General features: G+C 57.1%; 1 protein-coding gene across 1 annotated transcript; it reads right to left on the reverse strand.

The window, feature by feature from the left end:
- Window positions 1-1,037: 1,037 nt before the first annotated feature.
- Window positions 1,038-10,019, reverse strand: PIGT (phosphatidylinositol glycan anchor biosynthesis class T). Its single transcript, XM_075528697.1, has 12 exons — window positions 9,810-10,019; window positions 9,108-9,285; window positions 8,025-8,152; window positions 7,704-7,804; window positions 7,523-7,609; window positions 7,027-7,114; window positions 6,853-6,950; window positions 6,607-6,772; window positions 5,344-5,544; window positions 3,873-4,038; window positions 3,705-3,788; window positions 1,038-1,642 (listed from the first exon to the last, which is right to left on the reverse strand). Exons 1-12 carry the CDS (start codon window positions 9,994-9,996, stop codon window positions 1,390-1,392), a joined length of 1,737 nt encoding a protein of 578 aa, XP_075384812.1. The 5' UTR covers window positions 9,997-10,019; the 3' UTR covers window positions 1,038-1,389.
- Window positions 10,020-16,670: the final 6,651 nt, after the last annotated feature.

Consider the following 16,670-nt stretch of genomic DNA (forward strand, 5'->3'; position numbering starts at 1 on the left):
CAAGACCACTTGGCTTCTGCATCCACCTACCCCATCACCTTTTACATCTGCTGTTATTGCTTTGGGAGGAAACACAGAGAAAGCCATACGTCCCTTTGCTTTGTCCTTGATCTCAGCAAGCTCACGACCCGCCCCTTCCTGCTCAGGTAATGCATGCACATCACTTCCAAGTTCACAGAGCGACCAGGATAGTCTCACCTGTTAGCTCCCAACCCTTAACTACCCCCTCCCCAATCTGAAGGGCTCAAGTGTCCCTCACCCCAACCCCAAACTGGAAGAGCCCATGCCCACTCATGCATTTCCCATTTGCTCACTGAGCACCTAACCCCGTGTCCTGAGCTGGGCGAGATCCGGATGAAAGTCAGCTCCAGCGCCTCCCAGGGAGATGGAGCCCTGAGCCAGGATAATCACAAATTGCAGGAGCAGGGGAGAAGGGGGGCGAGCGGGAACACCTAGAAGCCTCAGGTAACCAGGGGGACTTCCTGGAGGAAGCAACACCTCATCTTGTTTTCAGTGGAGTGCCAACCACCAGGGCATGCGTAGTCAGTGGGCAGGGCGTTCTAAGCCAAGCCACGCTGGGGGAGCCTGGGAAACAGAGCTGGTGCCCAATTGACGGAGCAAGCAGGGACCATAGCAAAGGTGGGGAGGAGATGGGCCTGCCCCCGAAGTTCCAGGACCACCCACAACATATGGTCCTGAGCAGCCAGAACCTGCAATTCCTTGCTGGAGCTCCTCCAGGTGACCGCAGTGCACACTGGTTTGCGGGACACCCTCCACTGTACCAGGCCAGCCCAGGCTCCGGATCTACAGGGCCAGTTCCCAGGGCCGCTGAAGGGCAGGGGGTGACTCATTCTCCTGATCGAGTTTGCTTCCAGTACACTGAGGAGGCTTTGTTCTGGACAAAGCGGGGCCTTCTGGGGGTCCAGTCAGAGGTGAGGGACTTCTGGCAGCGGTGGGGACGGGGGAGGTTTCCCTGTCAGACACCCAGCAAGTCAGTCCCCAGCTCTCCCCAGACCTCAAGGCCAGGAGGCAAAGAAGCGAGGACAGCGTCACTCTTTATTCATCTCCCACCCTGGCCACACACGTCCTGGTCTCCGGCTGCACTAAGTCTGCAACGGGGGAACAGGTGCTCGGCACCGGCCGGCACAGTGGCCCCCGACCACATGGGCTGCTGAGCGCAGGTGGGAAGGGATTTCCACTGCCAACAGATGTGGACTCGCACGGCCCAGCGGCGGGCAGCTCTACACTGGTCTGAGCAGCTCCAGTGCCCAGCTGCCCTAGGAGGGGGGGCAAGGAGATAGGGAGGGGCAGGCTGCCTCAAGAGCCAACGCTGGGCTCTGAAGGGACAGCAGTGGTAGGAGTCCCTTGGGGGGCAGGGGAGGGGCCCTGTCAGAGTGGAGGCACACCCCGGGCCCTCCGGAGGAGGTTGGCCAGCCGCCTGGCCAGGCCGCCCTTGTTGGGCTCCTCAATGTGGAAGGTGCGGGTGAGGAGGTTGTAGAAGGAGCCGTAGCACACGGCCACCACGGTGCACGTGAGGCAGATGACGTTGTAGGGCATGCTGAAGTCCGGCGTCGGCAGGCTCACCAGCAGGGGCTCTGTGTAGAGGCGCACGAAGTAGCTGGAGTCGTCCAAAACAGGGAACCTGTGCGGAGAGGCAGCAGACAGGGCATTGAGGCAGTGGACAGGGCAATGAGGCAGTGGACAGGGCAATGAGGCAGTGGACAGGGCGGAGAGGCGGTGGACAGGGCAATGAGGCAGTGGACAGGGCGGAGAGGCAGTGGACAGGGCGGAGAGGCGGTGGGCAGGGCAATGAGGCAGTGGACAGGGAGGAGAGGCAGTGGGCAGGGCAATGAGGCAGTGGACAGGGCGGAGAGGCGGTGGGCAGGGCGGAGAGGCAGTGGACAGGGCGGAGAGGCGGTGGACAGGGCAATGAGGCAGTGGACAGGGCGGAGAGGCGGTGGACAGGACGGAGAGGCAGCAGACAGGGCGATGAGGCAGTGGACAGGGCGGAGAGGCGGTGGGCAGGGCAATGAGGCAGTGGGCAGGGCGGAGAGGCGGTGGACAAGGCAATGAGGCAGTGGGCAGGGCGGAGAGGCAGTGGGCAGGGCAGAGAGACAGCAGACAGGGTGATGAGGCAGTGGACAGGGCAGAGAGGCGGTGGGCAGGGCAATGAGGCAGTGGACAGGGCAGAGAGGCAGTGGGCAGGGCAGAAAGGCAGCAGACAGGGCGATGAGGCAGTGGACAGGGCGGAGAGGCGGTGGGCAGGGAGGAGAGGCAGCAGACAGGGCGATGAGGCAGTGGGCAGGGCGATGAGGCAGTGGACAGGGCAGAGAGGCGGTGGGCAGGGCGGAGAGGCAGTGGACAGGGCGATGAGGCAGTGGGCAGGTTCGAGAGTCAGTGGTCAGGGCGGAGAGGCGGTGGACAGGCTGGTGAGGCCAGGCTTGACTGCTGCCTTCCACCCCTCACTCACACACCCTGGCGAGGGTCTGCAGCATTTTCTCAGTCCCCACGCCTGTGATTCATGGCTACAAGCCCCACTCTGCTCCCCGTTTTGGAGCACATCTGTGCTCCACAGTTCTCAATGACCGTGACCTGGCTGATGTACATCACCTATTCCGTGGAGACTGTCACTGAGTGGATGTGAACCTCCACCCTTGCAGTGAGATTAGGGGCTCGCAGCACCCTGGGACCTCACCTTTTCAACAGGAGAAAGCTGATAGGATAGGAAAGGCGGTGGAGGAAGGGGCCCTGCCGTCACGGTGGCCTCAGACTACACGCCTTCTCTTCAGACCAGCCCTCCTGGGAAGCCCTCTTTGCCCCCTTCCCGCCAGCTCCAGCACAGAACCTCCCTCCAGACTGGAAGCCCCAGGAGGACATGGCAAGTCCATTCCCTGTACCGCTGGGCACCGCCCCCGGGGGTGCTTCCCCAAGTGCCTGACATTGGGTAGGAGCGCAGTGGAATTCAGCCTAATGTCCTGTTGAGTTCGGCACGCCGGTCATTAACATGGCCCTTGCCATCAGGGTTCTCCGTAGTAAGGCAGGCAGCTGGGCAGCCGCCCTGTGTGGAAACCACCGATGGGCATTCGTTACTCTGCTTAAGGTTCATACGAGCAACAGCGGTGTTCCGCGATCGTGCAGAAATAAACAACTACCTTTCCATGTGTCGTGTTTTCACCTTCACATGGTCATGGGGCAGGAGCCAGCTGTGAACTATCTGACCCACACACTGGGTAAGGGCTAGGAGCACGGGGGAGGGGTGTGGAAGCGGGGCGCAGACGCTCAGGACTGCTCTTCCCACCCATGTGCAGTTGGAGGTGTACTTCAGAATCACTTCAGAGCATGCCACAGACCATTAGCGAGCTTCCTAAGGACGGAGCTACTGGAACATGCTGCCCTGGGAGGAGCAAGTGCCCGGCAGGAGCCGCGCCTGTGTCAATGCCCCAAACGGGTGGCTGAGGCAGGGTGAATAGCCAGAGAGTCAACATGGCTCGGGGCAACCCCAAGGGTATCAGGGCAGAAGAGGGAGGGGCTGCTGGCCAGGTGGGAAGAGGTGGTAAGGGAGGGGAGGTTTCAGGTCAGATGCCCAGCAAACAAGTCCCGGCTCTCCCCAGGCTGGCTTTTTGGAACTGGGAGGCACCCTGCAACCTTGCGGGCAGCAGTGGGGAGCGGCAGAGGTTCAGATAGGCAGGAGGGGCCCTACTTACAGGCTGTTGAAGAGGGGGCTCTCTTCCCAGTCCTCTGGGCTGGCGGCCACCACACTGGGCACAAGAGCGCTGAGTACCGACGGGCTGCAGGGAAGCAGACAGGGTTGCCCATCAGGGGCAGAGAGCGAGGGTGGTGAGGGAGGGGGCAGGTGGCGGGGAGGGGCGCACCTGACATAGAAGCCGTGGTTGGGGTCTGGGGTATACTCGGTCCACTTCAGCAGGGCCCTCTCAAACTGGATGGAGACCTTGGTGACGGAGCTGGCTGGCAGCTGAACCAGCATCTCCAGCAGGTGGGGCTGCAGCCGGTCCTGGGCGGGCTGGTAGTGGATGTAACCTGGGACACAGGCAAGGGTCACCCACACCTCCTACCTGCCCTGGGGCTCAGGGGCTGTTGTGGGGGGAGGGGGAGGGAGGGGCATATCTTTAGAAGGTTGGCTTCTGGCTATCAGAGCCAACAGGCTCTGGGAAGGCAGAGGAAGCTTCCTAAGAAGAGGTGTCAAGAGAGTCCCAGACGGGCCTTTACATGGCCACGCCTGTGCCACCAGCTGGCTGACCCCCGAGGACCAGGGGGAAGCTTTCTAGGACCACCTAACTCTGCCCACCCACTTTCAAGACACGGAGGTCACGGAGCCCGTGCCAATGGCAGCATGTGCAGATGCCACGCCACACAGGACCCAGTTTTCCCGAAAAATGAAGGGCATGTACACAGACAGACACACAGACAGACAGACAAAAGTGGGCGTAAAAGAGTAAGAGACTGAGAGAGCAAATGCCTGGGCAGATGCCAACGGTACTTTTGGGCCCACGGGGGCAGACAGAGGTAAGGATGGCGGCACCTCGACTTTGCACAGGCCTGAGCAGTTGGGGAGGCCCATTCAAGTGCAAACGGGGGTCTGGCAAGGCCACCTGGGGCTTTTTCCCAACAACTCCTGCCTGGGCTGCTGTACTGCCCAGTGTTCTGTCGCGGACACTCCCACGGCACCAAGTAAATCATTGGGAGGAGCTCAGGAACGCAAGACACGCCCAGAGAAAACCAAGCAAATTAAACACTGTGCGGGGAGGAGGGGAGACAGGTGACCAGGTGGAGAGGTGATGGGCATGTGGTGGGGTCTGTGTTACAACATCCCAGAAGAAGAAGTGTCATGAGCCTTTATACAAACAAATGATCACCGAGCCTCGACTACAGAGGCAGGAAGGCCGGGGCCGATCGTGGTGCTGCGGAAACAGAAATTCTGAGGCGCAGACTTGCAGGTGGCATGGCAACCAGAGGCAGCTGAAGGTGTGAAGCAATGTGGTAGAAGAACCTTTTGCTAAGGGGCCTTTTTCCAGATTGACCCTCGCACCCTTAAAAGAAACGTGCTTCGTACTGTGCAGCACAGAGACTAAGAACTCCACCTCAGAGTCAGGAAACAGCAAGGAAAAAGATCAGGGTGCCACGGCCTGGCCGTCCAGGGCTGCACTGAGACCCACCGGTAGCCGGTAGGTACACACACAGATATTTTCCAGAGAGCGTCCAAAGCTGACCCCAGAGGTCACTCCCTCCAGCTGTCACTCTGGCTGCCTGCGTCGGAGATTGCCTCGGAGCCTGGGGGTGTGGTGGGGGAGAAGGGGGGGCCCTCGGGAGCACACTCCTCCTCACTTGGTTTGTTCTCCTTGCCCTTGGAGGTGATGGTGAGAGTGTGCACGTACAGCCGCAGGTACCAGGGTACGGTGTCCAGCAGCAGCACGGGGAAGGCCCGGTACGGGTGGGTGTTGTGCAGCAGCGTGCTCAGCTCCCCCTTCTGCAGCCCGTAGCCACTCACGTAGCGCTGGGCGTGCAGGAAGGGCACGGGCGGGGCCTCTGTGGGGAAGGAGAGTCAGCCTGTCAGCTCCTAAAGGGATGGGCAAGGAGCCCTGGGGCACAAGGGCGGTGTGACTGGCTGCTAACTCCACAGCTGGCAGTTCAACTTCACCTGCGGTCTTCTGGGGAGAAAGCCCGCGTGGCCATCTGCTTCTGTGAAGACAGCCTTGGAGAGCTCTGGGCAGTTCGTTCTACGCTGTCACATGGGGTCACTGGGAGTCTGACTGAAGAGCACCCCCTCCCCAGGCCCCACTCAACATCCCAAAGCCCTCTAGAGAGTAGACAGGGAACGCGCACTGGCAGAACTGGGAAACCAGGCTCCGGAAGCATCTAGGTCTTCCCCAGTCCACAGCCAAGCCCATCAGTCACAAGGTGACTGCTATAAGCTGTGGGTCTCTCCTGCTGAGTGAGCGCAGAGCCCCTGCTTGCTGGGCCCTGGGCCCTTTCCTGGGTCATGGTAAGCAAGCGCTGTACTAAGAGAGGGAGGCACGCGCCTCACCTGCAGAGTAGTTTCCTGTCTTCCCCACCGCAGAGGGACTCAAACCCGAGTGAGGTTAATGAAGGTGCCAACGGAGTCTGTGTTTTAGTCACCGTCAGAGGTGGCATCTACTCAATGGCACTGAGCTTGGTCTTTGGTTGACCGCCGTGATGGCACAGTGGTTATGCGTGGGCTGCTGAGGTTAGCAGTTTGATACTGCCAGCCCTCCTCATGAAAAATACTCAGCTTCTCACTCTTGTACAGAGTCAGTCTCGGAACCCACAGGGGCAGTTCCAGGCTGTCCGCAGGGCCAGCCTGAGCGGGAGTGGCCGTGACAGTGAGGTGGTTTGGGTGGCTTTGTTCTGATTTTCTTACACCACCTGCTAGGCCTTACTGTCCTCTCAGGCAGAACGGAGGACACTGGGGCTACGGATCTGCCTCGTCACGAAACTGGGGCAAGGCGGAGTGAGAACCAGGAGCGTCTGACTCTGGATCCGCATTATATTATCTGACGGGGAAGAAGTAGGAGCGTGGACCTGCTGCTGAGGACGCCCGCGGGGCCCGGCGGCTGGGTGCCCGCTCACCATTCTCCGGGAGCCTCTTCCACTTGAGCTGGAGGTTGAGGAGGCGGGAGCTGGAGAGGAGGGCCGGGTCGAGCAGGTCATAGACAGCGTAGGTCTTCCGAGTGCCCAGGACGGTGGCCTGGTACGTGGTGGTGGGGGACGGGCTCACCTCCATGGTCTCATTGTCCTAGGGACACAGGGCAGGGGTGACAGCGAGCAGCCAGGCGGGCTGGGCAGTGGCAGGGTGTGGCTTGAGGCCTGTGGTACCTGCTTGTAGCCGGTGATGTCCAGGTAGATGCGGCTCTCTGAGGCCAGGGGACAGGGCTCCGTCAGGGACCAGGAGAACATCCGGAAGAGGGACCAGTCTGTGAGCAGAACGCAGGGCTGAGCCCAGGCTGGGGGTGCTGAGGGCAGGCGGGTGGGTATGCGGAGGTGGCTCACCTTTCTTCCCCTGCCCAGTGGCAAAGGCGTCAAACACCACCGTCAGTGTCTGCCTCAGCTCCCAGGAGACTCTGGTGCAGCGGGAGTCCTGCCACAGGGCGACAAACAGACGGCAGGGTGGGCCTGCTGCATGTGCCACCCACCCCAGGGACACCCCTGCACCCAGCCCCCAATGCCCTGAGTGTTCCCGCCCACCAACAGGTGACCCCGCGCCAGCTGACGGACGTGCACAGTGCGATGATCATCCAGCATTCGACCTGAGAGCCAATGCTGTCTAAGTCTGACCAAGGGGAAGCCAACGTGCAGGCCAACGACATGACGCCAGGCTGAGCCAGCCGCCCCTGCCACCACTGCTGCCCGTGCCCGGTGACATGTGTTTCCCGGCCACTGGCCAGGCAGCACGCAGTCTCCTCGGTGTGGGACCAATGCCCCAAATCTGCCGCTGACCCTTGCCAGACACTGGGCCCTGGGGGCCCACCCCCAGTGCAGGACTCACGCTGCACACAGGGCGGATGTGCACGGCCTGCGAGTGGTAGCTGGTGTGGAACAAGCGGTCAGCCTTGAGCAGCACAGAGAGGCCCGCCTGGCGAGGGGAGAGGAGGCAGCAGGTCAGCACCCCACGCTGCACCCTGGGACCCCTGGGGGTTCCTCCCCTATCTGAGCCCCCCGCCTCACACCTTGGAGCTGCAGGGCAGGAGTTTCTTCCAAGGAGTGAGGTTCTCCGTGCAGACGACCTCCCGGGGCAGCACAGCATAGCGCAGGAAGTAGTGATCCGTGTCTGTGGAGGCCCAGGCCACCGCCCTCAGACACGTTCCCAGACACGGAACGGCCCCAGCTGCCTCCCACCCACCTGTCAGTCCAGAGGGTGCCCCCTTCTCCCTGGGAGCAGGCAATGCTGCAAGTGGGGCCTCCAGGAGCCTTCTGGGGCCCCCATGCACCAGGGGCTCTGTGACCCAGCCCAGAAGGGGGGGGGGCAATGAGCTGAGGGCCGCTCTCACCATTGGCCAGTCCCAGGGGCTTAAAAGAGGCGGTGGGGGTGACGGTGTTGGTAGAGTCGATGAAGTTGAGCGAGGCGCAGAAGGTCCCCGAGAGGACGTTGCTGAGCTCCTTCCAGGACTTATCCACACTGGACGGAGACAGAGCCACATGCCGGCCCAGCTGACGAGGCACCCTCCCCAGCCAAGCCCACACAGGGAGGAGGCTGTGTCCTTAGCCCTCAGACAAGCCTAGCACAGAGTGGAGAAGGACCTGGACCCCAACCCCCAGGCCCCTTTACGCTCCTCTGGACGCCCCTGCATACCCACCTGTCTCCCTTCAGGAGCATGCTTCCCTGTGCCCATCTTCTAGCTCGAGGCCTTCCTTGTCCCCCTCAATCACGACCTTTTCCGTGCTGTTGTGGCTCTGCCCACCCCAGCCTTTCACCAGCCTGCATCTGGAGATGGCTAAGCCATGGCGTAGAGGTTCTACTCTAAGTAGGATGACCCAGCAGCCCCTGGGGGACACTGTTCGTGGTACAACAGCAATGACGGGACCACCCCTCCCCCAGGCAAAAGCCATTCCTCTAAGATGGAAATCACCAACGGGCAAGCTGGAGGACAAGTCTAGCCCACAAATGTGTTCTAGCTGGCTTCCAGAGTATTTGTTATCCTTGACTCTGAAGACCCATTTTAAAGTTCTGCAGGTGGCGCTGTGAGCTCCACGTTGGGACTGTTGATCTCAAAGTCGGTGGAGCCTTGGGAGAAAAGACGAGGCTGTCTGCTCCCATGAAGCCTCACCGTCTCGGAAACCCTACACTGGATCACTGCGAGTGGAAATTGACTCAAAAGCAATAGGTTTTACTTTGTTTTGCGGAATCATCGGATCTCTGCCTCCACGGGGATGTGTGCCTGCCAGCTCAGGTCTGGGGGCAACAGCAAGAAGAAGTGTATCCAGTAGGGAATACAGCCCAGTGGGAATAGCATTCCTTACTTCCAACACCAGCTACAGGACCGCTGTCCGCTAGAACTGCTGTCCCTGCAGGCAGTGGCAAGATGACAGCGCCTTCGCTGCCATGCTCACCAGGGCCCAAAGTGGACACTCACTCAGTAACGGTGTCTTGGAACCAGGCCCAGAGCTCTGCACCTGACGGGGCCTGCAGGAAGGGCGGTCCCCAGTACCGCGTTCTCCAGAAGCCTTGCGTGAGTGACAGGTGGAGCTCCCGCAGGGAATACTTGGAGATCAGCTGCCCCAAGGCTTTGGGGAAGAGCCTGTAATGAGACACTGGGGAAGGGGGAGCAGGGGGTGAAGGATCTGAAAGTTGGGGCCTTTTTCACGCGACCCCGGGATTCCAGTGAGAGAGATCTGGATTCCAGACCCGATTGGCATTTGCGACGTGATCATGGGCAAGTCCCTTCACCTCCCTAGACCTTCATTTTTTCCGTGTAGTCTTTTGCTGCATTAAGAACTGTGCTAAGCGCCCGGGTCAGTGGGACAGCCAGCAGCAGCAGCAGCAGCACTGCTGCCCCGAGCTTCGGGAAAAGCCCTGGACGAGGTGTCACACGTCGCTGTCCCTCTCCGGGCCTCGGTTTCACCATCGGTTCAACAGGCTTCCTCAGTGAACCAGACCAACCTCATTGATTGAGTCGGAGTCAGTCGAGTGGGTTCCGTGACCCCTAGGGCAGGGTGGGGCTCCTCAGTAACCACCCATCTCCCCCCAGCACTGGCCCCCCCCCCACCCAGACCGCGCGCCGGGGACGTGACCCCTCCCCCACCCCAGCAGGTGCCACACCCGCGTTTCCCCTCACCTCCTTGCCGCTGCAGCTCCGAATCCCAGCGCGTGCGGAACTGGAACGTGGCGGCTACGTCCCCGGAAGGCAGCGGGGTGATGACCAGCTCCTCCCGCAAGCTGTCGCGCGGGGGCTCCGCACGGCCCAAGCCCCCCGGGCCCAGGAGCAGCAGGACCAGCGCGGCCAGCGGCACGGCCGCCGCCATGCCGGCAGCTGCTTCCGCTCCCCCGGGGTGCCCGCCCCCGCCAAAGGCCAGCAGCCAATAGGAAAGCGCGGCAGATACCCACTTCCGGTGACGTCCCGGAAACCCCGGAAGCCGTTCTAAATCCGTTTGCTAGTTGGGAAGCAGACAGCCGAAGGTGCGTTAGTTCTATTAGAGCGGGGCTCGCCCGGTCTCTACTTCTAGTATCTCCGGGAGCTTGGCCCTTCCTTCTCGCTGCTCTTGTGGCAGGATTTCCTACCAAAGCCCCAGCTCACTGACCCTTTCATTAGGAACATTTTCAAACCTTACTGCAAGGTGGAAAGGCGCCAACCATGGACACCTGTTTCCCCACCACCTAGATGGCACCATTAACGTTCTCCTATGCCTGCCTCATCACGCATTCGTCCCCACAGCCATGACTCCATCCTACATAGTCACACATTCCAAAGGAAATTGCAGACATTACCCCCTAGACACTTAAATCCTTCACTTGGATTTGTTTTCTTTTGACTGTAAAACGTACATATGGTGAAACACGAAATTTTGATAAATGCATGCACCTGCCTGGGTGATCTACTTCTAGGAAAAGCTGATTTGGGTGTCAAGCGGGTCAGCCAAGCTAGAGCCCACCACAGCCAACTGGATAGGCGTGAACCTACCAAGATAACAGCCCCAAACAGACAAAGCAAACGATTGTCATCTAGTCCAGTCTGACCTGTAGCAACCCTGGAGGCCACTGGGAACTGCCCTCGTAGTGTTTCCGAGACTACGACCTTTATGGAAGGAGAGTGCCTCATTTTATCGCAGAGTGGGTGCTGGGTTTGAACCCACTTTCCATTACTGTGGCCCCAGGGCTCTTCCGGCAAGATACAAAATATGACAAAATGAAATGTCATTCCTATCGCTTCTTCCAGGTCAATTCTTACCACTCCCTCCCCTTCCAGGGGCAAGCACTCTTGTGATTTTTACCTACCAAAGATTAGTTTAGCATATTCTAAACCCCATGTAAGGAGAAAGAAGAGGCTGTCTACTCCCATAAAGAGTTGCAGTCTCAGAACCCCACAGGGGCAGTTCTACCCTGCCCTACAGGGCCACTATGAGTTGGGATCAACTCAATGGCAATGAATTTAGTTTCAGTTTTTGGAAACCTCTAATGAAATCAGATTGTATGTTTCCTTTTTGTGTGGGAATTCTTCTGCTTGGAGAGTCTTGTAGAGAGCCATGCATGGGCTTGCAGGCATCCGCAGGTCGTTCTTTAGGGCTGAATGGTATCATTACACTGTGTGGATATAATTGCTTTTCCATTCTCTTGTTGCTGGACAGGCAAGCGCTTTCAGCGTTTTGGTTATTATCAAAAAAAAAAGACTGCTGTACAAGTTACTTTTTAGACATAAGTTATTCTTTTTCTTCCGGTAAGGATTTAAGTATAGACTTGGTGGGTAGATGAGCAGAAATTGCCAGACCTTTCTCCAAGACATCTGTGTCCATGTATACTCCTCCTAATAAACTGTGGGGAGGAAAAGGAGGCTTTCTACTCCCATACAGATGGAAAATCTCAGAGACTCACAGAGGCAGCTCTACTCTGCCCTCCAGGGTCGCAGGAGTCAGAATCGACTCCGTAACTGTGAGTGGAGAGTCCGTTTTTCCACATCCTCTTATACATGTTTGGTGTTCTCAACTTCGGGGTCTTTTTTGTCAATTGCTGCAGAAAGACATGATGATGCTTGCCTAAAACGAAGGGTCGGTGGCCAACGGGCCCTTCCATGAGATAGACTGACGTGGTGCTGCAACCCTGGGCTCAAACACCATGACAGTTCTGAGTATGGAGTGGGACCCGGTACCTTCTCATACTCCAGACTAGGCTCTGGGTCACTGTGAGTCAGGGCTGGTTCCACAGCACCTCAGAACAAGGGTGATCTCAGGGTGGTTTCAATTGGCATTTCCTTGATTCCCAATTGAGCCACCTCTTCCTGTGCTTATTGGCCCTTCAGGTATTTTTTTGGGGGGGGTGAAGAGTCTGCCCCTCCCATTTTTAAATTGTCTTGTCATTTGTTATGGAGTTGTGGGAATTTCCATGCTAAATTCCTGCTTTCAGTTCCCATCAGCCCCATGGGGAGTTTCTGAATGGTCTCTTAGTAAAACTCACAATCATACTTCTAATGAAGGGCAGAGTTGGGTGTCAGACAGGTGAGCTGAGATAGACCGTCCCCCGCCCCCAGGGTCAGAGATGTCTTTGCCTGTTGATGTTCTCCTGCAACGAACATGCAGTGTTTCTGACCACGCGGCATGGGGTAGTAGGGAGCTTGGGAGCCAAGATGCCAGTGTGCCACAGTGAATTACTTAATATGGTCCCTGTAGCCATTGTCTTAGGTAGGGAGCCCTGGTGGCATAGTGGGTTACAAACTGGGCCCCTATCCATAAGGTCAGCAGTTTGAGCCAAACAGCTGCTCCGCAAGAGAAAGATGAGGCTTTCTACTCCTTTTTACATGTCCAGGCTAGGACACTCACAGGGGCACTTCTACTCTGTCCTATGGGAATCTTTGGGGTGAGCCATACTCCTTTGGCTTCTCACCAAATGGATGGGTACTCGCTCATTCTGACTCACATAGACCCTGTGAGACAGGTAGAACTAAACTGCCCCTGGAGATTGCCAAGACTGTAACTCTTTCTCCCTCTGAGCAGCTGAGGGTTTTGAATCTCTGATCTTGCAGTTAGCAGCCCAATGGATAACCTACCACGCCTGCCAGGGATCTTGGGATATGCAAATGTGAGATCCTTGTGGCCTACAGGGCGACTGGATAGCTTGTTAATAATATGAATTGGGTACAGGAGGATCCTTGTGTAGACGGGAACATGAAAATAAGGTGTATGGATTCGAAACAGGGATTGGTCAGCTTTGTCACTCCACAAGGCTTAACACGAGCTGGCCCAGAGGCAGAAAAGGGGAATCTCACAACCACCCAGAAAGAGGAGCCAGTAGTGGAGAACGTATCCTAGATCCTCGCAGGGACTGAAAGGCAGCAAGCAGCAGCAGAGAAGTGGCGGTTGCCTAGCCAGACCACCAGCCACTGGGAGACAAAGCTCAGTGACCCTCTAGGGGCAGAGAGGGAGGAAGTTGAGCGGCTCAGGTCAATGCTTACTAGTGGAATGGGGTGCCTTCAGGAGAGATAGAAGAGCCGGGCACAGGCAGGCGGAGCACCACAGAGAGGCCTGGCTGTAGATACAGCTGGGAAGAGGCTGGACTGATTGAAGAACTGTATCCTGAGTTGTTTCTGATCCTGAATTGTCCCTTGTTAATTCCCCCAATGAAACCCACAATTATGTGTATTGTCTGTGACTTCTGAGTGGTGACGACAGGATTTATCAAACCCAGCAAAGATGAAAGTGCCATGAGGACAGTTGGTATCAGAACTGGTTTAAAAAAACAAAAAAACAACAGAGGTATAGGAACAGGAATCAACTTGCGGTTGTGGATCTCAATTTTCTTCCCACCAAAGAGAAGCCTGTGTGGGGTGTGGTTGAGAAAAGGCTGTCCTGGTGGAAGAACTGTCTCCTGGGTTATTTTTTTTATTTTATTATTCTTTTTTTATTAATCATTTTATTGGGGGGCTCGTACAACTCTTCTCACAGTCCATCCATACAACCATTGTGTCAAGCACATTTGTACATTTGTTGTCATCATCATTCTCAAAACATTTGCTTTCTACTCGAGTCTTTAATATCAGCTCCTCATTTTCCCCCTCCCTCCCAACCCCACCCACGAACCCTTGATAATTTATAAATTAGTATTATTTTGTCATATCTTACAATGTCCGATGTCTCTCTTCACTCACTTTTCTGTTGTCCATCCCCCAGGGAGGGAGTTATACGTAGATCCTTGTAATCGGTTCCCCCCTTTTACCTCACCTTCCCTTCACCCTCCTGCTATCGCCACTCTCACCACTGGTCCTGAAGGGATCCCCTTCCGCCCTGGATTCCCTATGTTCCCAGTTCCTATCTGTACCAGTGTACATCCTCTGGGCTAGCTAGATTTGTAATGCAGAATTGGGATCATGATAGTGGGGTGGGGAGGAAGCATTTAGGAACTAGAGGAAAGTTGTATGTTTCATTGTTGCTACACTGCACCCTGACTGACTTGTCTCCTCCCCACGACTCTTCCATAAGGGGATGTCCACTTGCCCACAAATGGGCTTCAGGTCCCACTGTGTACTCCCCGTCCTGAGTTATTCTTGATCCTGAATTGTAACCTGTTTCTCCCCTCCTAGGAGAGGGAGCTTCAAAAAGTTTGTTTAAAAAATTTCCTGATCTGTCACTCCCTTTTTTTCCAGGAATATTTTGGAGTCCCCTCACAAACTCCAAAAGCATGAATATTGCCTGCAAGTCGTGCTGCCATGGCAACACATGAGGGAACCCAGGAGGGAAGTAGAGACCCTGGAGGAGGGACAGCAGGGGTCAGAATTGATCAAATAGATAGGTAGATAAATAAACAGCCTGGAGGGTGGAGGTGTGTTTGACCTCCAGGACACATGACTCGGCTTGGGGCTGCTATTCACCTTGCTTCCCTCCTCCCCCTCCTGATGTCACACAAGGAGCCTGAGGAGGCCAGGGTGTGCCCGCCACCCCATTCTTCCCCTGCCGAAGCCTGGGCTCCTTCCTTGGAGTTGGCTCCAAACCATCTTCCCATCTCCCAGGGCAACCAGTCAGCTGGTGATGCTGGTTGTGAAGGCCAGCCAAGCCCCTGTGGTTTGGCAGAGGGAGGTCATTGTCTCAAGCAGGAAGTGGTGCTGGGGTTGGAGCTGGCCTTACCCCAGGCTGGGACTCATGGCTCCCCAAAGGCCTACACACACTTCCACCTCTCACGCGGGCTTGAGACCCCTCTCCCTTGCAGATCCTACCCTTGTGTGCTTGGGGTACAAAGGGCTTTATGAGCCCGGTGATGACAGCCCTCCCCACAGTGCAACTCTGTCATTCAGGGCAGTGGGGTGTGCTTGAGAGCTGAGAAGCCTGCGGAGCCTTGGAGGACGGGGGTGGGGGGGGGTGGGGGGGGGGAGGTGGCTGCCACCCAAGCGAACGCTCAGCCACTGTCACACAGGAGGGAAGCCCTTGCTCCTCTGCAGGAGGGGAGTGGAGAAGACACCAGAGAAGAGACTGGCCTCTCCGTGCAGCAGAGCCAAAGGAGCCCAGAAAAGCCCAAAGGTTAACAGGAGACTGGGCCCTAGCCCAGCGTGGGGAATGATCTCAGCTGGATGCACGGGCATTCAGGCCACCAGCTTCCAGGAGGCGAGGAGTGAAGGTCAGTGGTGAGCTCTGCCTAAAGACGCGTCCATTGCCCTGGCGCTCCCACAAGTGGCTCACCAGGACTGCCAGAGTCCTTGGCAGCGGTCCCTTACAATGGTCCCTTACAATGGTCCCATCAGGGGTGGGAGCAGGATGGGACTCTGGGAAGGGTGCAGCCAGCCCCGTCCTTCAGCCTGGGTGGGCACGAAGAGCTTCAAGGTGTAGTCCCTGATCCTGTTGCTGGTGTTTCAGGGCCAACCAAGCCAAAAACCCAACCTCACTGCCATCGAGTGGATGCTGACTCACAGCAACCTGTAGGACAGGGCAGAACCGGCCCTGTGGGTTTCTGAGGCTGTAACTCTTTATGGGAGTAGGAAGTCTCGTCTTTCTCAGGCTGGATGGACAAAGGGAGGTCGAGTGATTTTATTTTTCCCAATGTGATAAAGGAGTGCATGTTCTGAAGGCTGGGTCCGTTCCCCCCCCCTCCACACACACACTGTCATTCCAAGCTCTCTCTGGGCACGCACAGTCCCACCGACAGCGTCAGTTGCCACCTAGGTATGGATGACTCATCTGTTTATTTCTCCACACCCCATCGGTCCAAATGCCTCTCAGGCCTCTCTAGCTCCGTGTCAGGTTGCCCATGCAGCAAGGTGCGGCTGGGCCAACCCGGGCCTGTTTACCATCTGGAGTGAACCAGTTGTTCACATCAAAGACTCTGTCTTGGGTTCTCCCGTTCATCTCTCCCGAAACCCCACCGAACCTTCCAGCAGGACCCAAACCAAACCCAAACACTGCGCTCAGGTTGATGCTGACTCACACGAGCCCGACAGGGCAGGGGCAGAACAGCGTCAGTGAGTTCCTGAGGCTGTAACCATGTACCGCGACAGAAAGCCACCCTTCTCTCCTTCAGAGCAGCTGGTGGTGTTGAACTGCGGACCCTGTGGATCTCAGTGCAACTTGTAACCACCTGGCCACCAGGGCTCCTTCCAGAATCAACGCCTCATCCAATTGTCTGTCCTGACAGGGACGGAGGACTGGGGAACCTGGTTTTACCGTAGCGGAGTTTTGTGTGCTTTCCATCGAAGACGTGGTAAAACCCATGTGAAACGGCTCCGTACAGATTAGTCAGTAAGCATCATCAAGTCTGTGCTTACCTTGCTGATTAGGGAATTGGCCCCTCTAATTCACTATGGGCCAAACCAAATGCCTGGCTTCACAAACCTGCTTTTCTCCTACTCTCCCTGGAGAAGGAGCCCTGAAGTCATCTTGTTGTGTTAGGCAGGCAACCATCTCCTGGCATCCCAGCATCCACTGGGGCCTTGAAGTTGTTCTCCTAATTGACTCCTACTCATGTCTTAGCAATCTCATGCTGATACAACAGGAATTCCACACGTGGG

The sequence above is a fragment of the Tenrec ecaudatus genome, chromosome 12 (assembly GCF_050624435.1).
Source record: "Tenrec ecaudatus isolate mTenEca1 chromosome 12, mTenEca1.hap1, whole genome shotgun sequence".
Lineage (NCBI taxonomy): Eukaryota > Metazoa > Chordata > Mammalia > Afrosoricida > Tenrecidae > Tenrec > Tenrec ecaudatus.

Excerpts from the sequence above, each read along its gene's own strand:
- PIGT (XM_075528697.1), bottom strand. The coding sequence starts at position 9,996 with ATGGCGGCGGCCGTGCCGCTGGCCGCGCTGGTCCTGCTGCTCCTGGGC. Across the intron at positions 7,805-8,024 it reads GCCCCTGGGACTGGCCAATG|ACACGGATCACTACTTCCTG; the intron begins GTGAGAGCGGCC and ends GGGCCTCCACAG. Across the intron at positions 6,773-6,852 it reads ACATCACCGGCTACAAGCAG|GACAATGAGACCATGGAGGT; the intron begins GTACCACAGGCC and ends CTGTGTCCCTAG.